Source organism: Bison bison, unplaced genomic scaffold (genome assembly GCF_000754665.1).
Source record: "Bison bison bison isolate TAMUID 2011002044 unplaced genomic scaffold, Bison_UMD1.0 scf7180017864041, whole genome shotgun sequence".
In the NCBI taxonomy this organism is placed as follows: Eukaryota; Metazoa; Chordata; class Mammalia; order Artiodactyla; family Bovidae; genus Bison; species Bison bison.
The window spans coordinates 1,206,879-1,232,750 of NW_011494613.1; the positions used below are offsets into that span (position 1 = coordinate 1,206,879).

Consider the following 25,872-nt stretch of genomic DNA (forward strand, 5'->3'; position numbering starts at 1 on the left):
CCTAGATCTTTACTGAAATGATGAACATCAGACATCACCTCCACCAACTTTCTTCCCTAAGAAAGTTTGTCCTTTGGTCTTTTCCATGTCCAGCCTTCTAAAACGTCACTTCTGTTGCAGATCTCATCCTTTATAGGCCTATGAGGGACCTCTGTTTCAAGTAATTTTTGGATGTATATGAATCACATATAAAACACGAAGGCTGCTGTTCCCCTAGCCTCACTTCCCTCTTGGTACTTCACTTGCTGCATCCTTTTTAGACTTCAAACATGGTTAATGCTCCCAAATCCTTTCCTCTTTCGATTCTTGTTCCTGTTTTTAATATTTCATAACTCAATGCCTTAATCCTGGGCAACTCAGCATATATTTTTACTGCTTACATTGGCATAACACTCTTCAGTGATAATCAGTGACTTCTATGGGAAAATGGGAGCTCATATTATTGAGGACCTTCTGTGGATCAAGCAGAAGGTAGCTATGCTGGGCAGTTTGATACGCAGTCTCATTGTAGTTCTCCCAACAGTCCCATAGATAGTGGTGTTTCCTTCTTAAGGATGAGAAAACTAAGGCTCAAAAAGGGTTAAGTAACTTGCCTCATAGCCAATAAGTGGCAGAGTCACAGGATTAGACATACCTCTTTCCAAAATCCGAATTCTTTCTTCTGTAGCAGATCTGCTTATCCCTTCTTTGTTGAAATACCACCCTGGGCTATTGCAGACATGCTTTTCTGATTCTCTGATCTCTTGGATCACCACTGCTTTAATCACTAACTCTAGCTTAATCACTAAACAGCTTTAATCATTAAACAGCTAGCTTGCTCTAGTCTCTTTCCTCATCTAAACTTCTCAAAAGACTGGCATACAGTTTCTTTCTTGCTACCCATTTGTTCCTTAACCCCTAAGGGATAGCCTAGCCTCCATCACTCCATTATAACTGTTTTCACTGAAGCCATCAATAATTTCCTAATCACCACTTCCAGTGGACAAATTTTAGTCCTTGTATTAATTTGTTTGGGCTGCTATTAGAAAAAGATCATAAATTGGGTGACTTATGAAAAACAAACATTTATTTCTCACTGTTCTAGAGGCTGAGGAAGTCCAAGATCATGTCATTGCAGATTTAGTGTCTGGTGAGGGCCTGATTCCTTGTTCAAAAATAGTCATCTTTTCATCTTCCATGGCAGAAGGAGCAAGAGAGCTCTCTTGGGCCACTTTTTATAAAGGGCACCAAAACCTTTCATGAGGGTTCTGCCCTCATGCCTAACCATCTCCCCAAAACCCGCACCTCTTGGTACCATCATATTGGAAATAAGTTTCAACATGTAAATTTAGGAGGAAACATAACATTCAGACCCATTCTCAGTGTTTGTTATATATTCTTTTCTTCGTGAAACTACTTGTCTTTGAATTCTGTAAGTCCATGTTATCCTCATTATACTCTGACCATTCCTTGTCATTTCTGGCTTATCTGTTAGTTCCTCTTCCCCCTAAATGTTGGTATTAACCTGAGGCTCTGTCTCAGGCTCCACTGTGGTGGATCTCATCCACTTTGTATGCTATCAAGGCCAAGATCTTCATCTCTGCTCTAAAGTACTTAAGGCTAAGGTATATCCGAAGCTGAACTCAGAGTCTTTCTTCCAGCCCTCTCCACCCACAGATGGTACCACCATTCTTCCAGCTATCCACCCTAGAAACCTGGGAATGATCTCTGACTCTTCCCTCTATCCAGTCATTTACCAAGTCTTGCTAGTTTTTCCTTCTAATTATTTCTTAAGTCAATTCTCTTTTCTCCCTCTATTCTATAGCCCTCTCATGAGATCTTTTTTAGCTCCAGTTCAGTTCAGTTCAGTTCAGTCGCTCAGTCGTGTCCGACTCTTTGCGACCCCGTGAATCACAGCACGCCAGGCCTCCCTGTCCATCACCAACTCCCAGAGTTCACTCAGACTCACGTCCATTGAGTCAGTGATGCCATCCAGCCATCTCATCCTCTGTCATCCCCTTCTCCTCTTGCCCCCAATACCTCCCAGCATCAGTCTTTTCCAGTGAGTCAACTCTTCGCATGGGGTGGCCAAAGTACTGGAGTTTCAGCTTTAGCATCATTCCTTCCAAAGAAATCCCAGGGCTGATCTCCTTCAGAATGGACTGGTTGGATCTCCTTGCAGTCCAAGGGACTCTCAAGAGTCTTTCCAACACCACAGTTCAAAAGCATCAATTCTTCTTCACAGTCCAACTCTCACATCCATACATGACCACAGGAAAAACCATAGCCTTGACTAGATGAACCTTTGTTGGCAAAGTAATGTCTCTGCTTTTGAATATGCTATCTAAGTTGGTCATAACTTTCCTTCCAAGGAGTAAGCATCTTTTAATTTCATGGCTGCAGTCACCATCTGCAGTGATTTTGGAGCCCAAAAAAATAAAGTCTGACACTATTTCCACTGTTTCCCCATCTATTTCCCATGAAGTGATTGGACCGGATCCCATGATCTTCATTTTCTGAATGTTACTAGCTCCATACCCTCCTAAATGGTTTCTCATCTCCAGTTTGTGTCTTTCAAATCCATTGTTTTCCTTAGGCCAGAATGACCCATCTGACTCTGAAACTGAAATGGATTTATAGTTTGACTATAGATTTACATTTTAGGTTTTGATCATGGAGATAGCAGAATATATTAAAAGATTTATTTTGGTCACTGGTATGAGTTTTTTGTTAAATAGTTCCCCCTTCCAATTTGGCCTTTTTATCATATTGAATTAGATATAATATCTACCCGTTAAGCAGAGCAAAGAAAATTCTATGCATATAATGCATATAACCATTTTGGTTTTTTTAAATTTGTTTTTTAATTGAATGATAATTGCTTTACAGAATTTTGTTGTTTTCTGTCAGACACCAACATGAATCAGCCATAGGTATACGTATGTCCCCTCCCTTCCATCTCCCTCCCCATCTCACCCCTCTAGGTTGATACAGAGCCCCTGTTTGAGTTTCCTGAGTCATACAGCAAATTCTCGTTGGCTATCTATTTTGCATATGGTAATGTAAGTTTCCATGTTACTTTCTCCATACATCTCACCCTCTCCTCCCCAAATCCTCATGTCCATAAGTCTGTTCTCTATGTCTGTCTCTCCATTGTTGCCCTGCAAATAATTTCATCAGTACTATCTTTCTAGATTCCATATATATGTGTTAGTATACAATGTTTATCTTTCACTCTGTGTAATAGGCTCCAGGTTCATGCACCTCATTAGAACTGACTGAAATGCATTCCTTTTTCTGGCTGCTATGCTATGCTATGCTATGCTAAGTCACTTCAGTTGTGTCCGACTCTGTGTTGACCCCATAGATGGCAGCCACCAGGCTCCCCCATCCCTGGGATTCCCCAGGCAAGAACACTGGAGTGGGTTGCCATTTCTGTCTCCAGTGCATGAAAGTGAAAAGTGAAAGCGAAGTTGCTCAGTCGTGTCCGACTCTTAGCGACCCCATGGACTACCGCCTACCACGCTCCTCCATCCATGGGATTTTACAGGCAAGAATACTAGAGTGGGGTGCCATTGCCTTCTCCGTTTTATGGCTGAGCAATATTCAATAGTCTATATGTACCACAGCTTCCTTATCCATTCATCTGTTGATGGACATCTAGGTTGTTTCCATGTTCTAGCTGTTGTAAATAGTGCTGTAATGAACATTGGGGTACATGTGTCTTTTTCAGTTTTGGTTTATTCAGGGTATATGCCTAGGAGTGGGATTGCTGGGTCATATGGTGGTTTTATTACTAGTTTTTAAAGAAATCTCCATACTGTCTTTCATAGTGGCTGTTATCAATTTACATTCCCACAAAACACATCTTATGTTTCTGTTTTATGTGAAGGGTCAGAAACTAAAACATATTATCAGATCAGATCAGATCAGATCAGTCACTCAGTCGTGTCCGACTCTTTGCGACCCCATGAATCGCAGCACGCCAGGCCTCCCTGTCCATCACCAACTCACGGAGTTCACTCAGACTCATGTCCATCGAGTCAGTGATGCCATCCAGCCATCTCATCCTCTGTCGTCCCCTTCTCCTCCTGCCCCAATCCCTCCCAGCATCAGAGTCTTTTCCAATGAGTCAACTCTTCGCATGAGGTGGACTGTGCTTAAGCAACCCTATGAAGTAAATGATTACATTTCTGTTTTACAAATAAGAAAACTGAGGTGCAATTAACTCACTTCCCAGTGGTCAAAACTACAGTACTAGATCCAGAATTCAAAGCCAATCTGATTTAAAGTCCATGGTCTTCCCACTCTTGTCACATTATAATGACTTGTAGTATGCAGCTATAATCTCCAAACCCACATATCTAGCCAGGTAGTTCTCTGGATTTGTTCCCACTTGCAGGTTAGACAGCCTACAAATCCCAGAAGCTGGAGTGAATAGGAAAATGATGCAAATAAAGCAGTGTTGTAGGAAGAAAGTGTTGGGAGAAAGAACCTGGTTGGGAGACCAATCTGGAGACCTTATGGCACCTTGAACCAAAGTAATGACAGTGAATCTAAAAAAGATGAATGTGCTTAAGTCAAGGAATTAAAGGAAAGGATCTCTGAAAATGTGTGTCAACTTTGTTTTCATGAAAACTTAAGTGTCCTAAAATCTTAATCTTTTAGGGCATATCAAAGCTATATATAAATGTACCACATTTGTGCTTTCATGGCCTAACAATAATGGTGTAGTCTTCTATAAGCCCTTTCATAGATATTATCTCATTTTTACCCTCACATATCTCTATGTATTTTTGTCATTTTATGTATGAGGAAACTGGCTTAGAAGCAAAAAGTATTTTCAGGGTGGTAACAGCTCTCTGGAAACCCACTCCAGTGTTCTTGCCTGGAGAATCCCATGGACGGAGAAGCCTGGTAGGCTGCAGTCCATGGGGTCGCACAGAGTCGGACACGACTGAAGCAACTTGGCAGCAGCAACAGCTCTCTAGTACTACACTGAATCCACATCCTTCTGTCAGAGATGTTCTGCTTTGCTGAAAACAAAAGTATTTTTTAAAGCATATGATCAAATTGAAGCCTCTTCTTCTCAGCATTTGAATGCCAGCTTGGCAGCATCTTATAATTTTGTTAGATCAGCTAATGAATAGGTGAGGACAGGGAAGTGTTTATGATTTATGCTATGGACTGAGTTGTGCACCTCCACCAAATCTGTGTGTTGAAACCCTAACCCCCAGTGGTTGGGTTTAGATAAGGACATGAGGATGGGGCTCTTCCGGAGAGATTGTATGTGCTTAGTCTCTCAGTAGTATCCAACTTATTGCAACCCCATGGACTGTAGCCTGCCAGGCTCCTTTGTCCATAGGAATTCTCCAGGCAAGAATACTGGAGTGAGGTTGCCATGTCCTCCAGGAGGTCTTCCCAGCCCAGGGATCAAACCCAGGTCTCCCTCATTGCAGGTGGATTCTTTACCATCTGAGCCACCAGGGAAGCCCTCTGGTGAGATTAGTGTCCTTATAAGAAGAGGAAGAGACACAGAGCTCTCTCTCTCTACCATGTGAGGACACAGCAAAGGGCAGCCATCTGCAAGCCAGGAAGGGAGCCCTCACCTGAACCTCGTCCAGGTTGTTTAAGCTGCCTAGTCCATGGTATTTTGCTACAGCAGCCTGAGCTAATGAGATAGTTCATAAGATTATTTTCTCGTGATAACTCCCAAGTGCAGTATACTCAAGAATTAGATGCCTGGTCTGCTGCTGCTGCTAAGTCGCGTCAGTCGTGGCCAACTCTGTGCAACCCCATAGACAGCAGCCCACCAGGCTCCCCCGTCCCTGGGATTCTCCAGGCAAGAACACTGGAGTGGGTTGCCATTTCCTTCTCCAATGCATGAAAATGAAAAGTGAAAGTGAAGTCGCTTAGTTGTGTCCGACTCTCAGCAACCCCATGGAACGCAGCCTATCAGGCTCCTCCGTCCATGGGATTTTCCAGGCAAGAGTACCAGAGTGGGTCTCCAGTACCTTCTCCGGATGCCTGGTCTATGTCTTATAAACAGGATACACATTCCCTTTGATGCATGCATGACACATTATTTCTTCTGCATTTCATATTGCCTATTAGCAGTATGTAAATGAAGGCATATCAGCATCACATTAACTCTGTGGCATGTCACTTTGAAGCAAGTTTCCTACTCACATGAATTGTCATGCCTTGTCTAACTAAGGAAAACCAAGGATCTTCTGCTCTGGCCTCTGTTTAAAAAAAAAAAAAAAGTTTTTGAAACAAAATGTTTAACCAGGAATGTTGTATGAACTGGCATAGAATTGATGGTTCATAAATCATTTCACTACCCCTGAAGTGACTCCTCAAAAGTCTTTCCTTGCATTCTGTATCGATACATTCTAATTTTAGCATCCTTTAGAAATATCGTGGCTCCTACTTCCTAGATAGTGGTCAACTTTTCAACCATTTTTTCCTTTGTTTTAAAATTTACTCAGGTGGGTGTTTTTTTTTCAGTTTACCTGTTTCTATTATGGAAGATCATTCCTTTAAAAACAGATTTTGGGTTTTTTGGTTTTTGTGTTTGCTTGTTTATTCCAATTCGTACATGGATACCTTTATTGCATGTCTGCATACACGTGTGTGTGTGTGTGTGTAATCACAGCCATTTCCAAGGCAACCGATTGTGTTTTGAGATGGCAGATAATCTAAGGGATAGCTGTGGTGTCACCTACCCTTTAAAGGGTATAATTTTTCCTATGCTGCTAGAGGGGAAACCAAAATTAAGTTCAAGTAAATATTCTGGAATTAGTTTATAGAATCAGACTAATCAGACTGGATCCTTTCACTTTTTGAATCTTTAGCATATCAGAAGGTTTTGGGAATTTTCTATTAGGTTATTCTTAGAAATTAATATCTTCACCTACAGTATGGACATAATTTTGATTAAATTTAAAAATCCCACTTTAGGTCTGTATTTACAAAATAGGGTAAAATGCCTTGGAGACCATATTTTTTACGTCAGTTTTTAAATTAGGAACATTTCAAAAAATCTTATTATCTTCAAAAATATTGAAGATTATGGCTGCACTATTAATGGAAGAAACTGTTACCTTGGAAGTGGAATGTACAACCTCACATACTTGGGAGGGTTTGTTTATTTTGGTTTATTTTTTGACACATGTCTGTGTGAAGGTATTTCGTACTGAATGAACGTAAGGAAGATTTGACCTCCCATGACTCAAGTCATGTGGAAGTAATACAAAGTATCTTGCAGCCTTACTTGTTTTATCCTAAAAGTTAGTGCACATCTTGCATTTAAAGATAACACAGCATCTCTGTGTTTGTTATAACCAAGATTCTCCCGCAAAATAAAACCTGCAGTAAATTGTCATTTCAGGAGGATATTGCCAAGTGCTGTTCATATATAGCCCAGTGTGAGAAATACAGTGTTAGGCTTTCAAACAAAAGTACCTAGGCATTTCCCACAACTCACTTAGGAAGGATGGGGCAGTAGATGCTGCTGGAAAAATCATAGTTACAGATAGCTGAAGAATAAGGAGCAAGATTAAGAAGGGAACATTTTGAAAAGAAAGGAGTTAGGATAGAGAGTTTATTGCATAAGATTGTGAAAAGTGAAAGCATTTGTCACTCAGTTGTGTCTGGCTCTGTGACTTGCTGGACTGTAGCCCACCAGGCTCCTCTGTCCATGGGATTTCCCAGGCAAAAATGTTGGAATGGGTTGCCATTCCTTTCTCAGGGGATCTTCCCAACCCTGGAATCAAACGTAGGTCTCCTGCATTGCAGGCAGATTCTTTACCATCTGAATCACCATAAGGTTACGGATTACTAAGGTGGGTTTCAGGGTAGAAGGCTACCTCTGCTGTTTACTGGCCTGTGACCTTGCGCTACTTCCTTAACCTTACTGAGCCTCAGTTACCTCATATTAAAAGGGTGTCTGAAGCAGGGTGGTAACAATGATTCAAATTCATAGGGCACCTATGAGGATGAAGTGATAATGTATATACAAAGATTTATAAGGTGCTTCTGATGCATCATAATTGCCAGATAAATCAGAGCTTAAGGGAGACAAAGATTCTACTTTTTGGTTTATGTTAATTTTTAATCAATATGCCTGAAATAAAGAGCCTCAAAACAGCTCTTCTCCCCAAACCCACTAGGTCCACCCTTGTCTCTACTTTGATTAGAGAATAGCAAGTGCCCTTGTCTCCTTTTCTATCTAATTCCTCCTCTCACATCTGTCCCTCACATCACATCCCCTTTATTGCTTCCTGTCATTTCCAGTTTCTGTGTCCCCATTTCTGCTAAGAAAAGCAGAAGTGAGGGAAATGTGAGGGCTTGGGGATTTCTAAAAGCTGTTCCTAAGTCCTCATTGTTGTTATTATACTAAACTATAGTTATGCGAATATAGTACTTGCCAGATCTTTTCTCTGGGAAACACAAAGGAATTTCCCCATTCAAGTCTTACATTTTAACATTTTAGAGGACAGGAATTATTGTATCGCACATACACAATAGGAGAGTTATAGTTATGAGAGCTCATGACGCTTTAAGAAATCCTCTGGGTTTTTTTTTTTTTTTTTCACTTTGCCTGTGGGGAAACTTAGACTCTTAATTGCCTCAAGAGCACAAGTTACATTGCTGAGCCTGAACTGTTTGGTTTAAACCTCTGGGCTTATTTTTTGTACTTCAAAAATGGTAGAATATTGGTAACTTCATACAGTTCATAGTACAAAGCATGTGTGTGTGTGTGTGTGTGTAAAACATATCACGTATAAAGAAGACTTTAAATGGAAATGTATAATGTAAAGACTGACAATAAAACTTAGCACCCCTGTACCCACCAAGTTAAGAAGCTCCTTATGTGCCCTGTGTGTTCAGTCATGTCTGACCCCAAGGGCCACCAGGCTTGTCTGTCCATGGGATTCTCCAGGCAAGAATACTGGAGTGGGTTGCCATTTTCTACTCCAGGGGATCTTCCTGACCCAGGGATTGAACCCACATCTCTTCCATCTCCTGCATTGGCAGGCGGATTCTTTACCGCTTGGCCACCTGAGAAGCCCATGTGGCCTGACTAATCTTTTCTTTATCTAAACCTCTCCTTTCCCCTACCCACCCCCAAACCCAGCCAGGTAACACCACCTTGACTATAGTATAAACAATTTTCTTGCTTTTCGTTGTTTAGATTTGGAAACCTGAATAGCAAACTTAACCCCAGCTGTGTGAGGAAAGGGCTCTGTTGTCAATTAGATGACAGCTCCCTGAAGATACATTCTTTCAGAATTGTGAAGACAGTGTTATCGTGTTTCCAGAATTACCCTTGAAGTTTGTTCTGATTCCTTATCTTTTTTGTATGATCTGCTTTTCTTTTTTTTCCTTCTCTCGAAGCTTTAGAAAATTTTTTTCTCTGGTATTCTGAAATTTTACAGTAGAACAACCTGGTATTGTCTGTTTGCCATCCGTGAAGTTGGATATGCAGTGGACTGTTTTATTGTAGAAACTGACATCTTTTTGTTTGGGGAAGTGTTCTTTGGCTGTTTCTTTGATGACTCCTTCCTCTCTGTTACTCAGATGTCAGACCTCCCAGACTAGTTCTGAATTTTTTTTTATAATATAAATTTATTTATTTTAATTGGAGGTTAATTACTTTACAATATTGTATTGGTTTTGCCATTCATCAACATGAATCCGCCACAGGTATACACATGTTCCCCATCCCGAACCCCTCTTCCTCCTGAGTTTCTTATTCTTTGTCTCTTTGCTCCTTTCATGGCAGACTCTGTGTATTACTTTTATTATTATCATTAAGGATGGCAGGTATATTTTAATTCCCAAGGGCTTTTCTTTATTCTCTTCCTTTAAAAAGAGTCTGTTTCATGAATGCACTGTTACCTCATAGGATTGTTTTAAATTTATTTATTTTTGGCTGTGCTGGGTCTTCCTTGCTGTGTTGGCTACTCTCTAGCTGTGGTGCACAGGCTTCTCCTCGAAGTGACTTCTCTTGTGGCAGAGTACGGATTCTAGGAACGTGAGCCTTCAGTAGTGGCAGCACGTGGGCTCAGCACTTGTGGCTCCCAGGCCCTAGAGCGCAGGCTCAGTCGTTGTGTCACAAGGCTTAGTTGCTCCATGCATGTGGGATCTTCCAAGATCAGGGATTGAGCCCATGTCTCTTGCATTGGAAGGCAGATTCTTTACCACTGAGTTACCAGAGAAGCCCCTCATAGGATTTTTACAAGAGGTTTTTGCAGGGGGTTTGCCTTCTCCCTTTACAGTCCTTGCTATTTCAGTTTTTTTTTGTTTGGTTGGTTTTCTTTGTTTTAGACTCTTCCCTTTCGGAGTTCTCTTCACAGCTTTCTGATAACTCTACTGTCTGCTTACGATTAAACATGATCTCAAGAGCTCATTGGAAGCTCTTGAGTATGTATGTAGATGGGGCTTCTTGCGGTTGACTTTACCAGCCAGGTGAACTGGTGGATCATTTGTTGGGGAATTCCCAGTAATCAGACTCTTTAGGGTTTTTTTCCTCTTTCACTGGTCAGATTCCCCATAGGAGAGTTTTCAGTCTCTTGACTGCAAGGTAAAGGCCTTCCTGCCAGTGTTCTGAGAGCCAAGTACAGGGGGAAATAATCTGAGTCTCTCTGCATTCTGTATTCAATATGCGTGCATTCATGCAATCTCTACTTTCAGTGTGGTGACCACACTGTCACATGTGCTTGGTGCTTTAGTCTAGATTTCCTCTCATTTACCGCATCCAAGTAATGAATCTTCAGACTTCCCTTCCCACCTATCAGAGGCAACATGGATAGGGGCGTGCCCGCATGCTCAGTCACTCAGTCGTGTCCTACTCTTTCTGACCCCATGGCTGTAGCCCACCAGGCTCCTCTGTCTATGGGATTTCCCAGACAAGAACACTGGAGTCACTTGCCATTTCCTTCTCCAGGGGATTTTCCTGAAATTGAACCCGCATCCCCTGCATTGCAAGCGTATTCTTTACCGCTGAGCCATCAAGGAAGCTGGATGGAGGCAGAAGGCACACCAGTCTAGGAATCTAATGCTTCTTCAGCAGTGTTTACCTGCTTCTCCTTAGTGAACCTCACACCCCCATTTGGCCTCACCCCTTTGTTTCCAATCCTGGGGTCTTGAGAGTCTGGACTGGATCTTAACTGACCCCTCTTCAGATTTGACTGTTGGATCTGCAAGGTAGTTGCCACCTGTGTTGCCAGCTTCCAGATTTTATTGCTATTGCCCCCCCCTCTTATTCTTCAGGTTTCTGTGGGTTTGTCATTTTAGAAAGACTCTGTATGATAATTTTAATAGGAGTTTCAAGTGGGATTAAGATTAGAGGTACGTGTTCTTTTTGCCATCTGATCCTGAAAGTTTATGTTCTACTGTTAACATGTTGAGAGAGTAACACAAAAATCATCCAAGTCTGTGATAATACCGAAAGAATCTTTCTTTTCTTTCTCTTCTTAAATTTTATTCTCTTTCCTTCCATTTTCCTTTTATTTATTTATTTATTTTGATGGGGAGCAGGGGGCATTAGAACAGCCAGGCTTCTGAGGTCTAAATTTACTAATCCAGGCTGTACCGTCTAGTAATAGCTAATATTTATTGAATACTTTTCCATGTGCTTTGTATCTACATGCATCTGAATTAATCCTCACAATAACCCAATTTGTATGTCCATTTTGTGTGCATGTGCTAAGTCGCTTCAGTTGTGTCCAATTCTGTGCGACACCAAGGACTGCAGCCCACCAGGCTCCTCTGTCAATGGAATTCTTGAGGCAAGAATACTGGAGTGGGTAGCCATTCCCTTCTCCAGGGGATCTTCCCGACCCAGCGATTGAACCCAGGTCTTTCGCATTGCAGGCAGATTCTTTACCTTCTGAGCCACCATGGAATCACATCACCATTTTACCAACAATGAAGTAGAGGCTCAAAGAGGAAATGTATCAGAGGTCACACAGCTCTGTCCTAGGAGAACTAGAATTTGAAGCCTGGCAGCCTGCTGCTAAAGCTTGTGCTCTTCATTACTGTTGTTATTACTATTTTATTACTTAATCACTATGCTATTAAATAGTAGATATAAATTGGAAAAGTCTTTTTTTATGTCTGTTAGAGTCACACTATGTAAGCCCTTCTACTGCACAGATAGATAGATGGCTTGGAGCATTAACTGGGCATGTCCAAGTTGTCTTTTTATATACGTAGGTCTTTTATATATTTTGAATTGACACGGTTTTTCCAGAAAACAAAACCAGTAGCCCTGGTGGCTCAGATGGTAAAGAATTCGCCTGCCATGCGGGAGACCTGGGTTCAGTCCCTGCGTTAGGAAGATCCCCTGGAGGAGGGCATGACAACGCACTCCAGTATCCTTGCCTGGAGAATCCCCGTGGACAGAGGAGCCAGGCAGTGTACAGTCCACAGGGTCACAAAAAGTCGGACATGACTGAGCGACTAAGCACAGCCATAGTGTACAGTTATGTGTTACTCTCTGCCAAGACAAAAGCTGTATGAAGCTGTGCAGCCATGAAGAGAAAACATAAGTTTTCAATCCTCCAGAGCCCTGCTCACCATGTTCTTTCTCTTTTAGTCACTAAATGGTGGCTTATGAGCCTGAAAGTGGTTATATACTTTCCCAGAATGAGCAAATTATTTCCTGTACATGGACTGGATCTAGAACCCTGGGAGAAGTTTTTAATAAACTTTTAAAAGTGGAAATTAATTCTGTGGTGGTTCAGTGGTTAGGACTCTGAGCTTCCAATGCCAGGGGCCTGGGTTCAATCCCTGATTGAGGAACTAAGATCCCACAAGCCGTGCAGAGCAGTAAAAAAAAAAAGTGGAAATTAATATGTATCAGAATAAGTTAATTTAATTGTCTTGAAACTAGTTTTCAGTCTTCAAAATACTATGCTTTCCTGCCTTACAATGGCAAAGGAAAGAGATATTTTACAGAAAAACTAGAAAGACCAAAGAATGTGTGTAAATGTTTGCAGACAAGTCACACTATGAGTCAGGAGCCAAATCTTCTGTCTTCTAGACAGCTCTGACTCTCGGCTGAGTGGGGAAATCCATCCAGACCAATAATTTAATCATTTTCTAAAAGGCTGGATAACTGTGTGGGTGCTAATGGCATCAGAGAAGACATGGCAGGCAGGAAACACATCCCACACTTGGCAGGATGTTCCCAAGGCAGGAAGGGCATTTCTCTTCCTCGGTAGAATTGTTTCATTGACTAAAGACAACATGAGATCATTGAAATCTCCCTAAAATACCAATGACTGACGAAAGCAGGATACAAGACATGGTGAGTCTCATGTAAACCAATGGGATCATTTATGACATAATAAAGTAGTAGTATTTTGTGTATGTAATTTCTCCCAACAGATTCAAAGAGCTTTATATATTTGGTCAATAATCAGAGTTTTAAAGCTGTACTTAAAGCACATGGTCCCAGAGGTGAGAGCAGGACTCCATCTCAGTGTCAGTCTCTACTCTCTGAAATTACGCCATCAGGCTTACGAGGTTCCACTCCTTGAATACCACCCAGTGAAAGCTTCCGTCTCCCTCCTTGCCCCAGCTTCTGTTGCTTCTCTAAAACACTTCCTTTTCTTACCTTCTTCCAATACTCTCATCCTCAACAGATGTTAATCTGGATCTTACATGGTATACAACACTTAAACAAGTCCAGCAAAGAAGTATCTCTAGGCTCCTCTGGTGGCTCAGTGGTAAACAATCTTCCTGCCAGTGCGGGAGACACAGGTTCGATCCCTGATCCCGGAAGATCCCACATGCCTTGGAGCAACTAAGCCCATGCACCACAACTACAGAGCCTGTGCTCTAGCACCTCAGAGCTGCACCTGCTGAAACCTATGTACCTAGAGCCTATGCTTCACAACACGAGAAGGCGCCACAATGAGAAGCCCGCATACCACAACTGGAGGGTAGCCCCGACTTGCTGCAGCTAGAGAAAAGCCCTGCAACAATAAAGGCCCAGCACAGCCAAATAACGAAATACATAAAATTATTTTTTTTATTTAAAAGGAAGTATCATTAACATTCTTTAAATAGAAAGTGATATTACTCCCTTCCATTCTGTCTAGCAAGCAGCAATAATTCTCAAACGTAGAACTGAGGCTGAAACAGTACCAGTGGGTAGCTGGCAGATGAAAACATGATGAGAAGCCTTGAGCCACAACGGCGGTGGGTTGCCTGCACTCTCTTCCTAGTTGGCATTTCCAGAGCTGCACGGAAAAATGCTGACTATAGCAGTCACTCAAGGACTATTTCTAAAACAGGGATTCTCTTCTGAAAACGTAGTTCAGGAGAAAAATGGTAGAAGCAAAGACAAAGAAGGGATTGAAACTGAATATTAGCTTACCTGCAGACTGTAGGAACATAGAAACAAGTAGAAAACTCCAGGGATGTAGTGTAAGTTATAACTTCCTGTGTTTCTTCTGCTGTAAACTTGGTGGAAAGCACAGTGCATCAGTTATAAACACTGTGTTTGTGGTCTTTTGAATCTGAGAACACTGCTTTCCATAGAGTTCATCAGTCATTGTGACCTGAAGTGGTTTTAAAGGATCCAGGGTCTTTCGTTTCCCTTCTTGCTTTCTCTTGTCTGTCTCTGACTTAATCTCATCATATCCTGAAATCCACCCAGACTCAAATAGGAAGCCCCCCACCTTCCATCCTAGATCAAGTACCACATTACCATGGGGTTGTCTTTAGTAAAACAATGGCATAAAAAGTGGACGTGTTTCCTGGCTTTAGTGTTCCAGACAACCAGTGTGTAACTCTTATGAGAAATCGATATCTTTTCATGTTGGAACAGTATGCAGGCTGTTTGTGGTTGTTTTAAGAATTTCTCTTCTTTTCTTTAATGGAATTTTAAGTTTTTCCACCTATAAATAAAAATAGTTTCTTTAATGTCAGCATTTTGTTTAAAATTAATTTGATCTCCTTTCTCAGCTCAGGTGTGGAACTGCAGGGGGGGGTGTGTGTGTGTGTGTAAAGAAGGGCACGTCAAAGATGAAATCACTTCACAGCCTCCTTGGTGTGAACACTTGCATGGTTTTATCTGAGAAAAGTGAAGCCTCCAAAAGCTTAGACTTATCAAATACATGAGGCCTTGCTTCTCAAACACCCTTACCTGGTTGCAGTTTGCACCTGTAACAGTATCTGACAATTCCAGGGAGAATAATTTTTTCTACTTTATCAAGCCTCCCCTTCTACATCAGATCTGTTAAAGAAAACTATCTTCAAACTTCCCTTGATTCTTGAAGAGCAACTGACATTCATTTCACACATCTAATAACAGCATTAGAACCTGTCAGGGAATGACGCTGGGTTCAGTGTCCACAAGTGCTGGGCTGTAACTAGCTGAAGAGAGTTAAGGAAGGCAAGTGACATCTCCCTCCTGCCACCATGGCATCATCAGGATGTCTCCTCCGGGGTGCAGGCCACATTTTGGTGTTTCTGTAGTGCTGTTACTTAGTCTTCCCTTCCTTCTTGAAGTGGTCCTTATAGTCTTTCTGAGACATCACTCTCTCCTGGTTTTCTTTCTATCACTCAGGCCATTCCTCAGCTTCCATTAATGGCTTTTCTTATAGCTCTGTATCTTTTAAAGAATAGGATTCCTCAGTTTTCATCCTCTGCTCCTTTTGGGTTTGTTAAAGGAGTACGTCAAGGCTGTATATTGTCACCCTGCTTATTTAACTTATATGCAGAGTACATCATGAGAAACGCTGGGCTGGAAGAAGCACAAGCTGGAATCAGGATTGCCGGGAGAAATATCAATAATCTCAGATATGCAGATGACACGACTCTTATGGCAGAAAATGAAGAAGAATTAAAGAACCGCTTGATGAAAGTGAAAGAGGAGAGTGAAAAAGTTGGCTTAAAGCTCAACATTCAGAAAACTAAGATCATGGTATCTGGTCCCATCACTTCATGGCAAATAGATGGGGAAACAGTGGCAGACTTTATTTTGGGGGGCTCCAAAATCACTGCAGATGGTGATTGCAGCCATGAAATTAAAAGACGCTTACTCCTTGGAAGGAAAGTTATGACCAACATAGACAGCATATTAAAAAGCAGAGACGTTACTTTGTTGACAAAGGTCCATCTAGTCAAGGCTATGGTTTTTTCAGTAGTCATATATGGATGTGAGAGTTGGACTATAAAGAAAGCTGACTGCTCAAGAATTGATGCTTTTGAACTGTGGTGTTGGAGAAGACTCTTGAGAGTCTCTTGGACTGCAAGGAGATCCAACCAGTCCATCCTAAAGGAGGTCAGTCCTGGGTGTTCATTGGAAGGACTCATGTTGAAGCTGAAACTCCAATACTTTGGCCACCTGATGTTTGAAAAGACCCTGATGCTGGGAAAGATTGAGGGCAGGAGGAGAAGGGGACAACAGAGGATGAGATGGTTGGATGGCATCACTGACTCAATGGACATGAGTTTGGGTAGGCTCTGGGAGTTGGTGATGGACAGGGAGGCCTGGCGTGCTGAGGTTCATGGGGTCGCAAAGAGTCAGACACGACTGACTGAACTGGAGACCTCTTCCACTTGCTGATGGCTCCTGCCAGTGTGTGTTTCCTGATGACTTCAAATCTTTATTTCATCCCAAAGCCCTCTCCTGGATAGGGTCTCCTGACTGGCTGCCCACTGGCTTGTTTACCCCCTGGTACATATCATGAGCTCCTCCTCTCACAGACCCTGGCTTGCTACCATCATCTATCCAGTTGTCCAGTTCTTCTCTGGTTTATTTCTCTCCTTGTTTCCCACATTCAGTCAGTGACTAAGTCTGCTCAGTTCTGCTTTACTCCAGAAGGCTCTCTTCTCTCCATCCTTACCACCAGCATCTCAGTTCTCATCATCTGTTACCTGAAATACTGCAGAAGCTCCCTTACTTGATTTCCCTATTCCAGCCTCCTTGCAATCCACACGGTTGATCTCTTTAAACTGGTAGTCATGTCATGCGCCTATTTAAATGCTTTGTTGTTCTCCACTGCTTTCAGCTGGTAAAAGATTCCTTATCACTTACAAGGACCTTCATGATCTGACTCCTGTAGTCATTTCCAGCCTTCTTTTGGGACTCCCTGTGTCATCCTCCCCCATTTGACAGCTTGCAGTTCCCTGAATTCAGTGCATTAATAAAGAGCCCTCACCTTCAACCAATATGCTGCTGCTTTAAAAAAAAAAAAAACTACATGCTGCTTCTTGTCCTTGGAAACTCCCGTTCTTTGCCTGAATAATTCATCTGAAAACTCAGCTCAGTCATCGCTTCCTTAGTGGTGACTTCCCTGACCACCATCCCCACCTCCAGTCTCATTTAGGTGCCCGTCCTTTAACCTCTGTCTTAGCACTTTTTACATCACATTACAGTCATTTGACGGCAAACTCCCGGAGCTGGGAATAATGTGTCTTCATATTGGTATTCACATCCCCAGTACCCTCTGCCTAATGACTGACAGAGAAGGTTGTCATTCATTTTTAATGAATAAACTACCCTTTTCACTTTATCAGGGCCACAATTTAAAATATACACATGCACACTCATACATACTTGAATCTGATCAAGTCTCTAGATCCAGCTGCCAATTTATAGGAAACAAGGAAGACTAGAGAATATGTTACATGATACCACAAGGATGCTGTTGGCAAAGTCTAAATGTGGAAACTTCCATCAGAATAGCAGCCACATTTCTTTAATGGTAGTCAGGCTATCACAGTGTATTGAGTTCTTTTAAATCTTGATTTTTTTAAAACTAAAAAGCAACATAACCTAGACAAATATAAATGCTGATTGTATATTTGATATTAAGGAATTGTTAATATTTTTAGATGTGATAATGGTGTTATGCTTATTTTTTTAAGAGTCCTTATACTTAGAAATATATTGACATATTCACAGATGATGTGATGCCTAGGATTTATTTCAGAATAATCCAAAGCAGAAGTTGGTAGAAATATAGATGAAATCGGATTGGCCACGAGCTGATAATTATTGAAGCTGGGTGATGGGCACATTATGCTATTCTGCCTACTTTTGTTTATATTTAAAATTTTTGGTAATAAAACTTTTATTGTAGTAAAATGTACATAACATACAATATATCATTTTACCATTTTCAAGTGTACCATTCAGTGGCATTAAGCAGTTTACATTGTTGGGCAACCATCCCCATCACCAGAACATCACCTGAACTGAAACTTTGTACCGTTAAACAGTATCTCCTTATTCACTTCTCTTCTGGCCCCTGGCAAACACCCTTCTGTTTTCTGTCTCTGAATTTGACTCCTCTAGGTAACTCATATAAATGAAATCATATAATATTTGTCCTTTTGTGTTGACTTATCTTCAAGGTTCATCCAAGACCAAACTAGGCCTTCATAGGAAGGATCAAGGAGTATGTGACAAATATCCATGTGTACAGAATGGTCGATACCGTAGAAGAGGCAGTTCTCCCCTTGAGACTCTGAACAGGGATTAGGTTTAAATGAGAGAGCTGTGGAAGAGTTTCCTTGAGCTCAGGGCAGTTCTGACAAGAGAAGCTGAGATCCACTCTGGGAAGTTCTCAACCTGGAGAATCCAGGGATGGTAAGGACAGTTCTGGACCTGCCCAAGGGGTCTGGAGTCTGAACCACACAGCAGAGCAAAATACATAGTACAGCTGATTCTGGAGAATATCTCAAATTCCAAATTGCTTCCAGAACTCCAGGTACTTGGCACCTCAAGGTTAAGCTGAGATCCATTCTCACCGTGCTCCCTCCCACATTGCTCTTTATGATGTCTAAAGGATAATTCTCCAAAAACCAGAAGAGTAAACACAGATTGCAGCTTAATATTTGGTACAATTTCTGGCTTGGCTTCTGTTCTAATTTGGTTTGTCTCCAGTAGGAATAGATAAAGTTTTTTTTTTTTAATTCATAAGTGACATTACTCATACATGACTTACTTTTGGTGTAAACCTGAAAAGTAGTTCCTGAGCTTAGGGTAAAAATACAATTGGCTGAGCTACATGTGTTGGAAATAAGTGGGTAGGGATGCTCAGGAAGTAGAAAAGCTGCCTGAGAGGTGGGAGAGGGTCATGAGAGCAAGAGCTATTCTGAGTAAACCTAAATAGCAAGTGTAACTTCCTTTCCCTAGTCTTTTAACTTTTTACCTCCCCTCTGCAGTCTCTGGCACTTCCTGGGTTTTATGGACTGTAGATCTTCAGAACTCTAAAGCCTTTAGGATCTGACGTCTACAGACATTATAGAAGTCCTATGCTAGTTTCCCAAGCAAGATAGCTATGATCGATATTCCTCATTATAGGATAAGTTCAGGAAGGAAAGTTTTAGAAACAACCCAAATGTCCATGGACATGAATAGATAAAATGTTGTATATAGATACAATGGAATATTATTCAGCCTTAAAAATGAATAAAATTCTGATAGGTGTGCCCTGTCTTTTCATTGATGTATTAAAATCCTTTATATTTTATGTTGTTATTAATATGTTAGGCGTTATGTCTGCCATTTTATTTTTTGTTTTCTATCACCGTTATTTCCTATTTCTGTTTTATTTTTCCTGCCTTCCTGTGGGTTGCTTGAATTTTTCTTAGAATTCCATTTTTATGTGTCTATAAGTTGGCTTTTTAAAAAAAAAAACATAGTGTTTTTGAATATGTATCTTTGTATAGCATTTTTAATGGTTGCTGAAAGCATCACATATGTACACACACACACACACACGCACACACATGTAACATCAGTCTGTTGGTGTTATCACTTTAACAGGTTTTCTGTTTTGCTAGACTTCATCTTTTCTAGTCCTTTGGCTAGAGAGAACTGGCCTTTGTTGGTCTTTTTTTGTCTGCATCCATGGCATTTCCAGGTTGCTGGCTTCTTGATCTCCAAGTATAGGATATACGAGGCGAAAAGGAAATCCCAAGGTCCCTAGCCAGTCTGCCTTTTTATCTCTACAAAGTCTTGCATTTGTTTTACATATACAACATCTGAGGGTTTTGGTTGTACATAGTGGAAGAAATAGGGAAAAGTACATCCACCCCATCTTCCCAGAAGTGGAAATTTCTCCCAGTTTTATTTTTGATCTAACATAGAATTAAGGTCAGTTTTCTTTTTCTTTACTATTCTGTCTATGACTCTGGGCCAGCCCATTGGATCCAGTCTTGGAATTTACCTCACAGGAAGTAGGCTCATAGCTAGATTGTTACAGAGTTTCAGGCAAATGCCTCTATTCCATCCTGTACACTCATCTCTCTTTCCTGTGTCTTTATTCTCCCTTGTTTGCATCATTACCAGAGAGCTGCCACTAGCAGAGACCTTTCAGCCACACGATGGTGCCCCAGAGTTGTTCAAGCTAACCTAAGCCCTTTCTGCTCTTCTTTGGGCCCCTGTCTTTAACTTAATATTAGTAAACTCAAGGCTATTTATTTAAACCGAGGTATAGATATGAGTGATTAAACACACACACACACAGATGTGAAGACCCAGTTGTGTTTTTCTTTTTTTTTTTTTTTTCAGTTGTGTTTTTCTTTAAGCCATGTCTTCTCATATGTATGGAATCAGTATCAAAAATTGGTTTTCTTTGGAGTTTTTTTGGTACTGAGAGTAACTTTATGGGAATTCATACAGGAATTTTTAGAAAGCAGTTGTCATTCCTTTTAATGAATTCAGTTGCCATTTTGTATCTGGGCTCATTGAAAATAATCTGTAATCTCAGCATAGCTTTAAGAAAGGAAGTTTATAAGTGCATTTAGAAAGAGATTCACTCTCAATGTTTTGAGGTGTTTGAATCCCTGAACTAAACTTCCATAGTGAAGATGTTTGATTACCAACCCAGCTTTTAAAGTAGTACCTTATAAGATTATATAAAAATGCTTAGGATAAATAGACTGGCAAATAGAGTTAGATCTTTGGGTAGTGAGGTTATGAGTGATTTCCTCTTTCACTTTTCTTCTTGCCTATCTTTTTCAAGTTTTCAGTAATAGAGGTAGGCATTTTCTATTTAAAAATAGAGGTATGCATTTTCTTCAGCTAATCAGAAAATGTCTATTAACCATCCAGTATATGTGGAACCAGCATATACATCTTGCCAGGCTTGAGAGTTGGATAAGAAAATTATTAGGCACTCCCTCACTGAAGTCAGGGGCCCTATCTTTCGAAACTTTGTAAGCTATGATACCTACCATGTGCCTTATACATGGAGAGTTCTGGGAAATAACTATTAAGTGAACAGAAGCCATTACTCATAACTTTTTCTGGTTGTAAAGCTTTGGGTCAGAGTCCTCACAGTGGTATTGGTACACTTCTCTGCTGTCATTCAGTGGCCAACTTGTGTCCATTTGTCCATTCATTCTAGAACTAAGAATTAGAGATCCTATAACTAACTACTGTTTCCTAAAATAATAAGATTAGTAATGGAGTAGAATGGGTAGAATGGGCTAAAAATACATATAAATCCAAAGCATTAAATAGTACTTAAAAGTTTAGCTCTCGCTAATTCATTATTAGACTAACAGAGAGAATCCATGTGTGTTAGACTAACAGGTACTCAAGCAGTATTTGACAACTGACCAGATGAATGAAAAATTATTGAGTAAAGAATTTTAACTAATATCCTGAAAGTCTACATGGGAAGAAATTTATGAGTTAAGGAAAGCTAGGCTAAAATAAATGCCTTTCTAACCAAGACCCAAGAAAATTAAGGATTTCTTCAATGACTTTCAACTTGTGATTTTCATAGGCCCTGGAGTTTTTATAAATTATAGAACTTTTATATTTCTGATACACTGTTGTATAACTTAAGTTAAAATATGTTATTAGCTTTTACATATTATACTTAGTAATATTCATTTATAGCTTAGTTTAATAGGTTGTACATGAAAGTAGTCCATAGACTTTTACTTATGAAAGATTGAATGTAAGCAAGCTCACCAAACTGCAGGATTTACTAAAAATCCCTCTTTTAAACTTTCAAGAGGAATCCATGTGCACACAAGACATGTGGGAAGTGGAAAGAATATGGGGTACATTCACTGAGTGGAAAATAAGCTGGAGGATGACAACTGACAGACCTTTTGAAGGAAAGAGGGATTTCAATGAAAAGTAGCAGTCTTAGCAGAATCATGATGTGGAAAAGTTGACTGAAAATTCAGTATCTTCATATATACATATGGCTGAATCCCTTCATTGTTCTCCTGAAACTATCACAACATTGTTAATCAGCTATATCCCAATACAAAGTTAAAAGTTAAAAAACTTTAAGTAAAAAAAAAAAAAAGAAGTATCTATTCCAGCCATTTACAAACTTTTAATAAAAGAAGCATTAGTCTCTCAGTCGTGTCTGACTCTTTGCAACCCCATGGACTGTAGCCTGCTAGGCTCCTCTGTTGCCATTCCCTTCTCCAGGGGATCTTCCTCACCCAGGGATTGAACCCAGGTCTCCTGCATTGTAGGCAGATTGTTTACCATCTGAGCCATCCTTTATTGAAATAAAAATCTGTGCAGAATACCAATATATAAGTAGACAAAAACTGAGCTGTTTGGGTTGAAACAGGGTTGGGAGTGTATAGGAACCAAACCCCATCCTTCTTACCTCTCTCCCAGTGGGCCCTACAGAACACAGTTTAAAAATAGCTCATCTTGTCTATGCTTAGAAACCTCCCCAGGTATCCCATGTAGCCTGGCAGGTGTTAGATAATCATTTGTAACAAGGAAGCATTTTCCTCGGGCTTATTTACAAAGATGGGCAATTACCTCTTACCAGAAAAGACTTTAGGAATGTTTTCTCACCTCTTACCAGAAAAGACTGTTTGACCCATTGAGCTTACCATCTGGGAGAATCACTCCCCTTACTTGAGATTCTCCCTGACTTTCTTGGGGACTGGCTTTGTGTTTTTCAGCTCTTGAATGTGGTCTCTCACCTCGCCAAGCAGAATCTTCAAGTGCTGGTCCTGGGCCGGAAGCACATGTTAACGCAAAATTCCCGGTGGAGAAGAGTTGAGATGGAAAAGATGCAAAAGCAAGCCAGCTTTTTTTTTGCTGACAACATGTAGGTATTGAAGTTATTAAGTGAATTACACTAGGCTCCAGTCATCTGCTTGTTACCTGTTTTCTATTTTTAAAGTGCATGTGTGTGTGAGTATATATGTATACTCAGCCTCATTCCAAAAAAAAAAAAGGAAAAAAGATTTGAGGCAGCTTATAAAAATATAATTTTTATAGCAGGATAAACTTAAATAGATGAAAAATCAGTTTAAAGGAGAAATAAGTTAAAGCCCAAATGAGATTAGTACACAGAATGCATGCCATAAATTCATGAACAGATCATTTAACAAATATTTAGCAAATACGAGCACCATCTGTGTTCTCGGAGAAACACTAGTGAACAAAACCAAGTCCCTGTCATCTTGGAACGTAACGGTAGACAGGTAAACAGATAAACAGGCAGTGACCAAAGCTGTGAAGACAGTGAGGCAGAGTGGGGAGCTGGAAGGGGACTAGGTCTGATATCATGGTGGGTGAATGGAGAGATCATCAGGAAAGGCCTTGGGGAGGGTGCAGAGCTGAAGGGAACAAGTGAGTTGTTTGAGAAAGGACGAGAGGTAGTGGGAAGAAACTACCAGGCAGAAGGAACAGGAGGTGTTCAAAAGGCCCACCTTTTGAAAAAAAGACCACCACCAAAAAAGGCCTTCCCGGTGGTCTAGTGGCCAAGACTCTGCACTTGAAGTGCAGGGAGGCCAAGTTTGATCCCTGGTCAGGGAACTAGATCCTACATGCTAAAACTAAGAGTTCACATGCCACAGCTAAAGATCCTGCGTGTCACAACTAAGACCCACTGCAGATGGGGAGGGGGAAAAGAGGGCTGTCAGTCAGGAATGAGGGGAGCTGGCAGGCCAGCATGGATGGTCAGTTCTGAGGTCGCAGAGAAGGCAGGGACCGCATTACAGAGGACCTCGTGGGCTCTGGATTTTATTCTAAATATAAAGGGAATGTTGTTAGGAGCTACAGCTTCCCAGGAAACCAAAGGAACGTGGAAAACATGATCAGCAAGGAAATACACAGTGTCCATAGAGTATGCAGAAAGTAGCTAGTCAGGATGAGCACAGATCTACAACACCGAGTATTAACTGTTAGCACGCATTTAGGTTCTCATACTGTTTATGCTGACAAAGGTTTATTTACAACTTAGCATGGATCATGAGCAAACCTCAGTCCTGAGTCTAGGTTTCCTTGGGTTGAATGTGATAACTTCAAGATTTGTCAGTATTGTCCAAACCGTTTGTTCTTTAAAAGGTCAAATGGAGGAATTCTCTGGCAGTACAGTGGTTAGGATGGCAGTCTCACTGCTGTGGCCCAGGTTCAATCCCTGGTCAAGGAACTAAGGATCCCACAGGCCAAACACTGCAGCCAAAAAAAAAAAAAAAAATGTCAAATGGCACTCAATGCATAAGGCTGGAAACTAACCCCTCCTTCAGATCCCAAATCAAATCTCATTTTTCTGTAGCTAAGTTCTTTTATTTATTCATGGAGTGGGTACTTCCATCTTTCCAAGACTCTAAGATAATAGTAATGCCCTTCCTTCAGTCATGTTAGGCAGCATTGGCTAAACCTGAGGATCGCAGGCTTGAGAATCAGTCTACCCTGGTTCAGATCATGGCCCTGTCACTTCCTGTCTGGGAAGTGTTTCCCTTCTCTGTGTCTTCTTTTCTTCATAGGTAACCCTATGGGGATTCAGTGAGAAAATACTTGCAAATAGTACATGTGAAACTCTTGGCACAGCACCAAGTACATGGAAAGCATCTGTATTTGTTGCTGTCACCATCATCATTATTTTTCATAGGTAGAAGAACTGAGTAACGGTAGTGTTATAACCAAGAAGCCTGTTGGAAATTGGTCTTGTACTTGGTTTGGAGCCTGTATTTATTGTATATGCTGAAATTCCAAACCCAGTGGTAAAGATCGATTCAGCCACCTTCTTTGGCTTTGGATTTGAGTGTTTAAATTTTTAACATTAACTCTGTTTGCCACTAATGTGCCAAAGAAGCGTGTTCAAACCTAAACTAGGGAGAATAGTATAGTGAATGCCCCCGTGACTGTCACTCAGCTCCCGTAACTACTCTCATTTGTTAATGTTGTTCCATATAACCCCCACATTTTTTTCTTTTTCCTGAAGATTATTTTAAAGACAGATTCCAGTTATTTTATCATTTCACTTGAAATTGAAATACTTCAGTATAGGGTATCCTGTAAAGGCGGAGAAGGCAATGGCACCCCACTCCAGTACTCTTGCCTGGAAAATCCCATGGACGGGGGAGCCTGGCAGGCTGAAGTCCATGGGGTCTCGAAGAGTCAGACACAACTGAGCGACTTCACTTTCACTTTTCACTTTTGTTGGGGGCCAGAGTGAGGTACTCCGCCCATGGCAAAGGTCATGAGGAAGGAGGCTCGACATACGCAAAGGCGGGATCGAGCCTCAGGAGTCCCCCTGGAAATCCTCGAGCGTCTACCCCCATAACCAGAGCCTGCCTACTTTACTACTTTGTGCTCTTACCTACACCTCTGACTTTACGGGGGGCTGTCCCCCACCACCTCTTTCGGAGAAGGAGTTAACCTAGAGCTCCAGTCAATAAAAACTCTTGGGTGTGACAAGAGTGTTTTAACCTACAAACTCCTCTGAAGGTTCTCTAGCCTGCCTGACAGGCTCGTCCGGCCACATGTGATTGCTCACAGCCTCCCAACCGTGAGAGGCACGAGATGCTTTAAACCTTCTAAAAACAGGTTCCTTAGAAAAGTTAGAAAACTATTAGTATAAGTATAATGGGCTGATTAGAAATTGTATTGGTGAAGGGTTTTTCATTTGTTGA

At 41.1% G+C, this 25,872-nt stretch overlaps 1 protein-coding gene and 1 long non-coding RNA gene across 2 annotated transcripts in view; one reads left to right on the plus strand and one right to left on the minus strand.

Moving 5' to 3' along the window:
• LOC104985233 overlaps positions 1-1,846 on the minus strand; it is a 16,594-nt gene extending 14,748 nt beyond the window's left edge. Inside the window, exon 1 of the long non-coding RNA XR_824862.1 lies at positions 635-1,846. This is a non-coding gene — a long non-coding RNA (uncharacterized LOC104985233). The remainder of the gene's footprint in view (positions 1-634) is intronic.
• Positions 1-25,872, plus strand: part of KIAA0391 (KIAA0391 ortholog) — a 133,470-nt gene that overhangs the window by 102,606 nt on the left and 4,992 nt on the right. Inside the window, exon 7 of the mRNA XM_010835296.1 lies at positions 22,909-23,057. Within this exon, the coding sequence (XP_010833598.1) occupies positions 22,909-23,057 (149 nt within the window). The remainder of the gene's footprint in view (positions 1-22,908; positions 23,058-25,872) is intronic.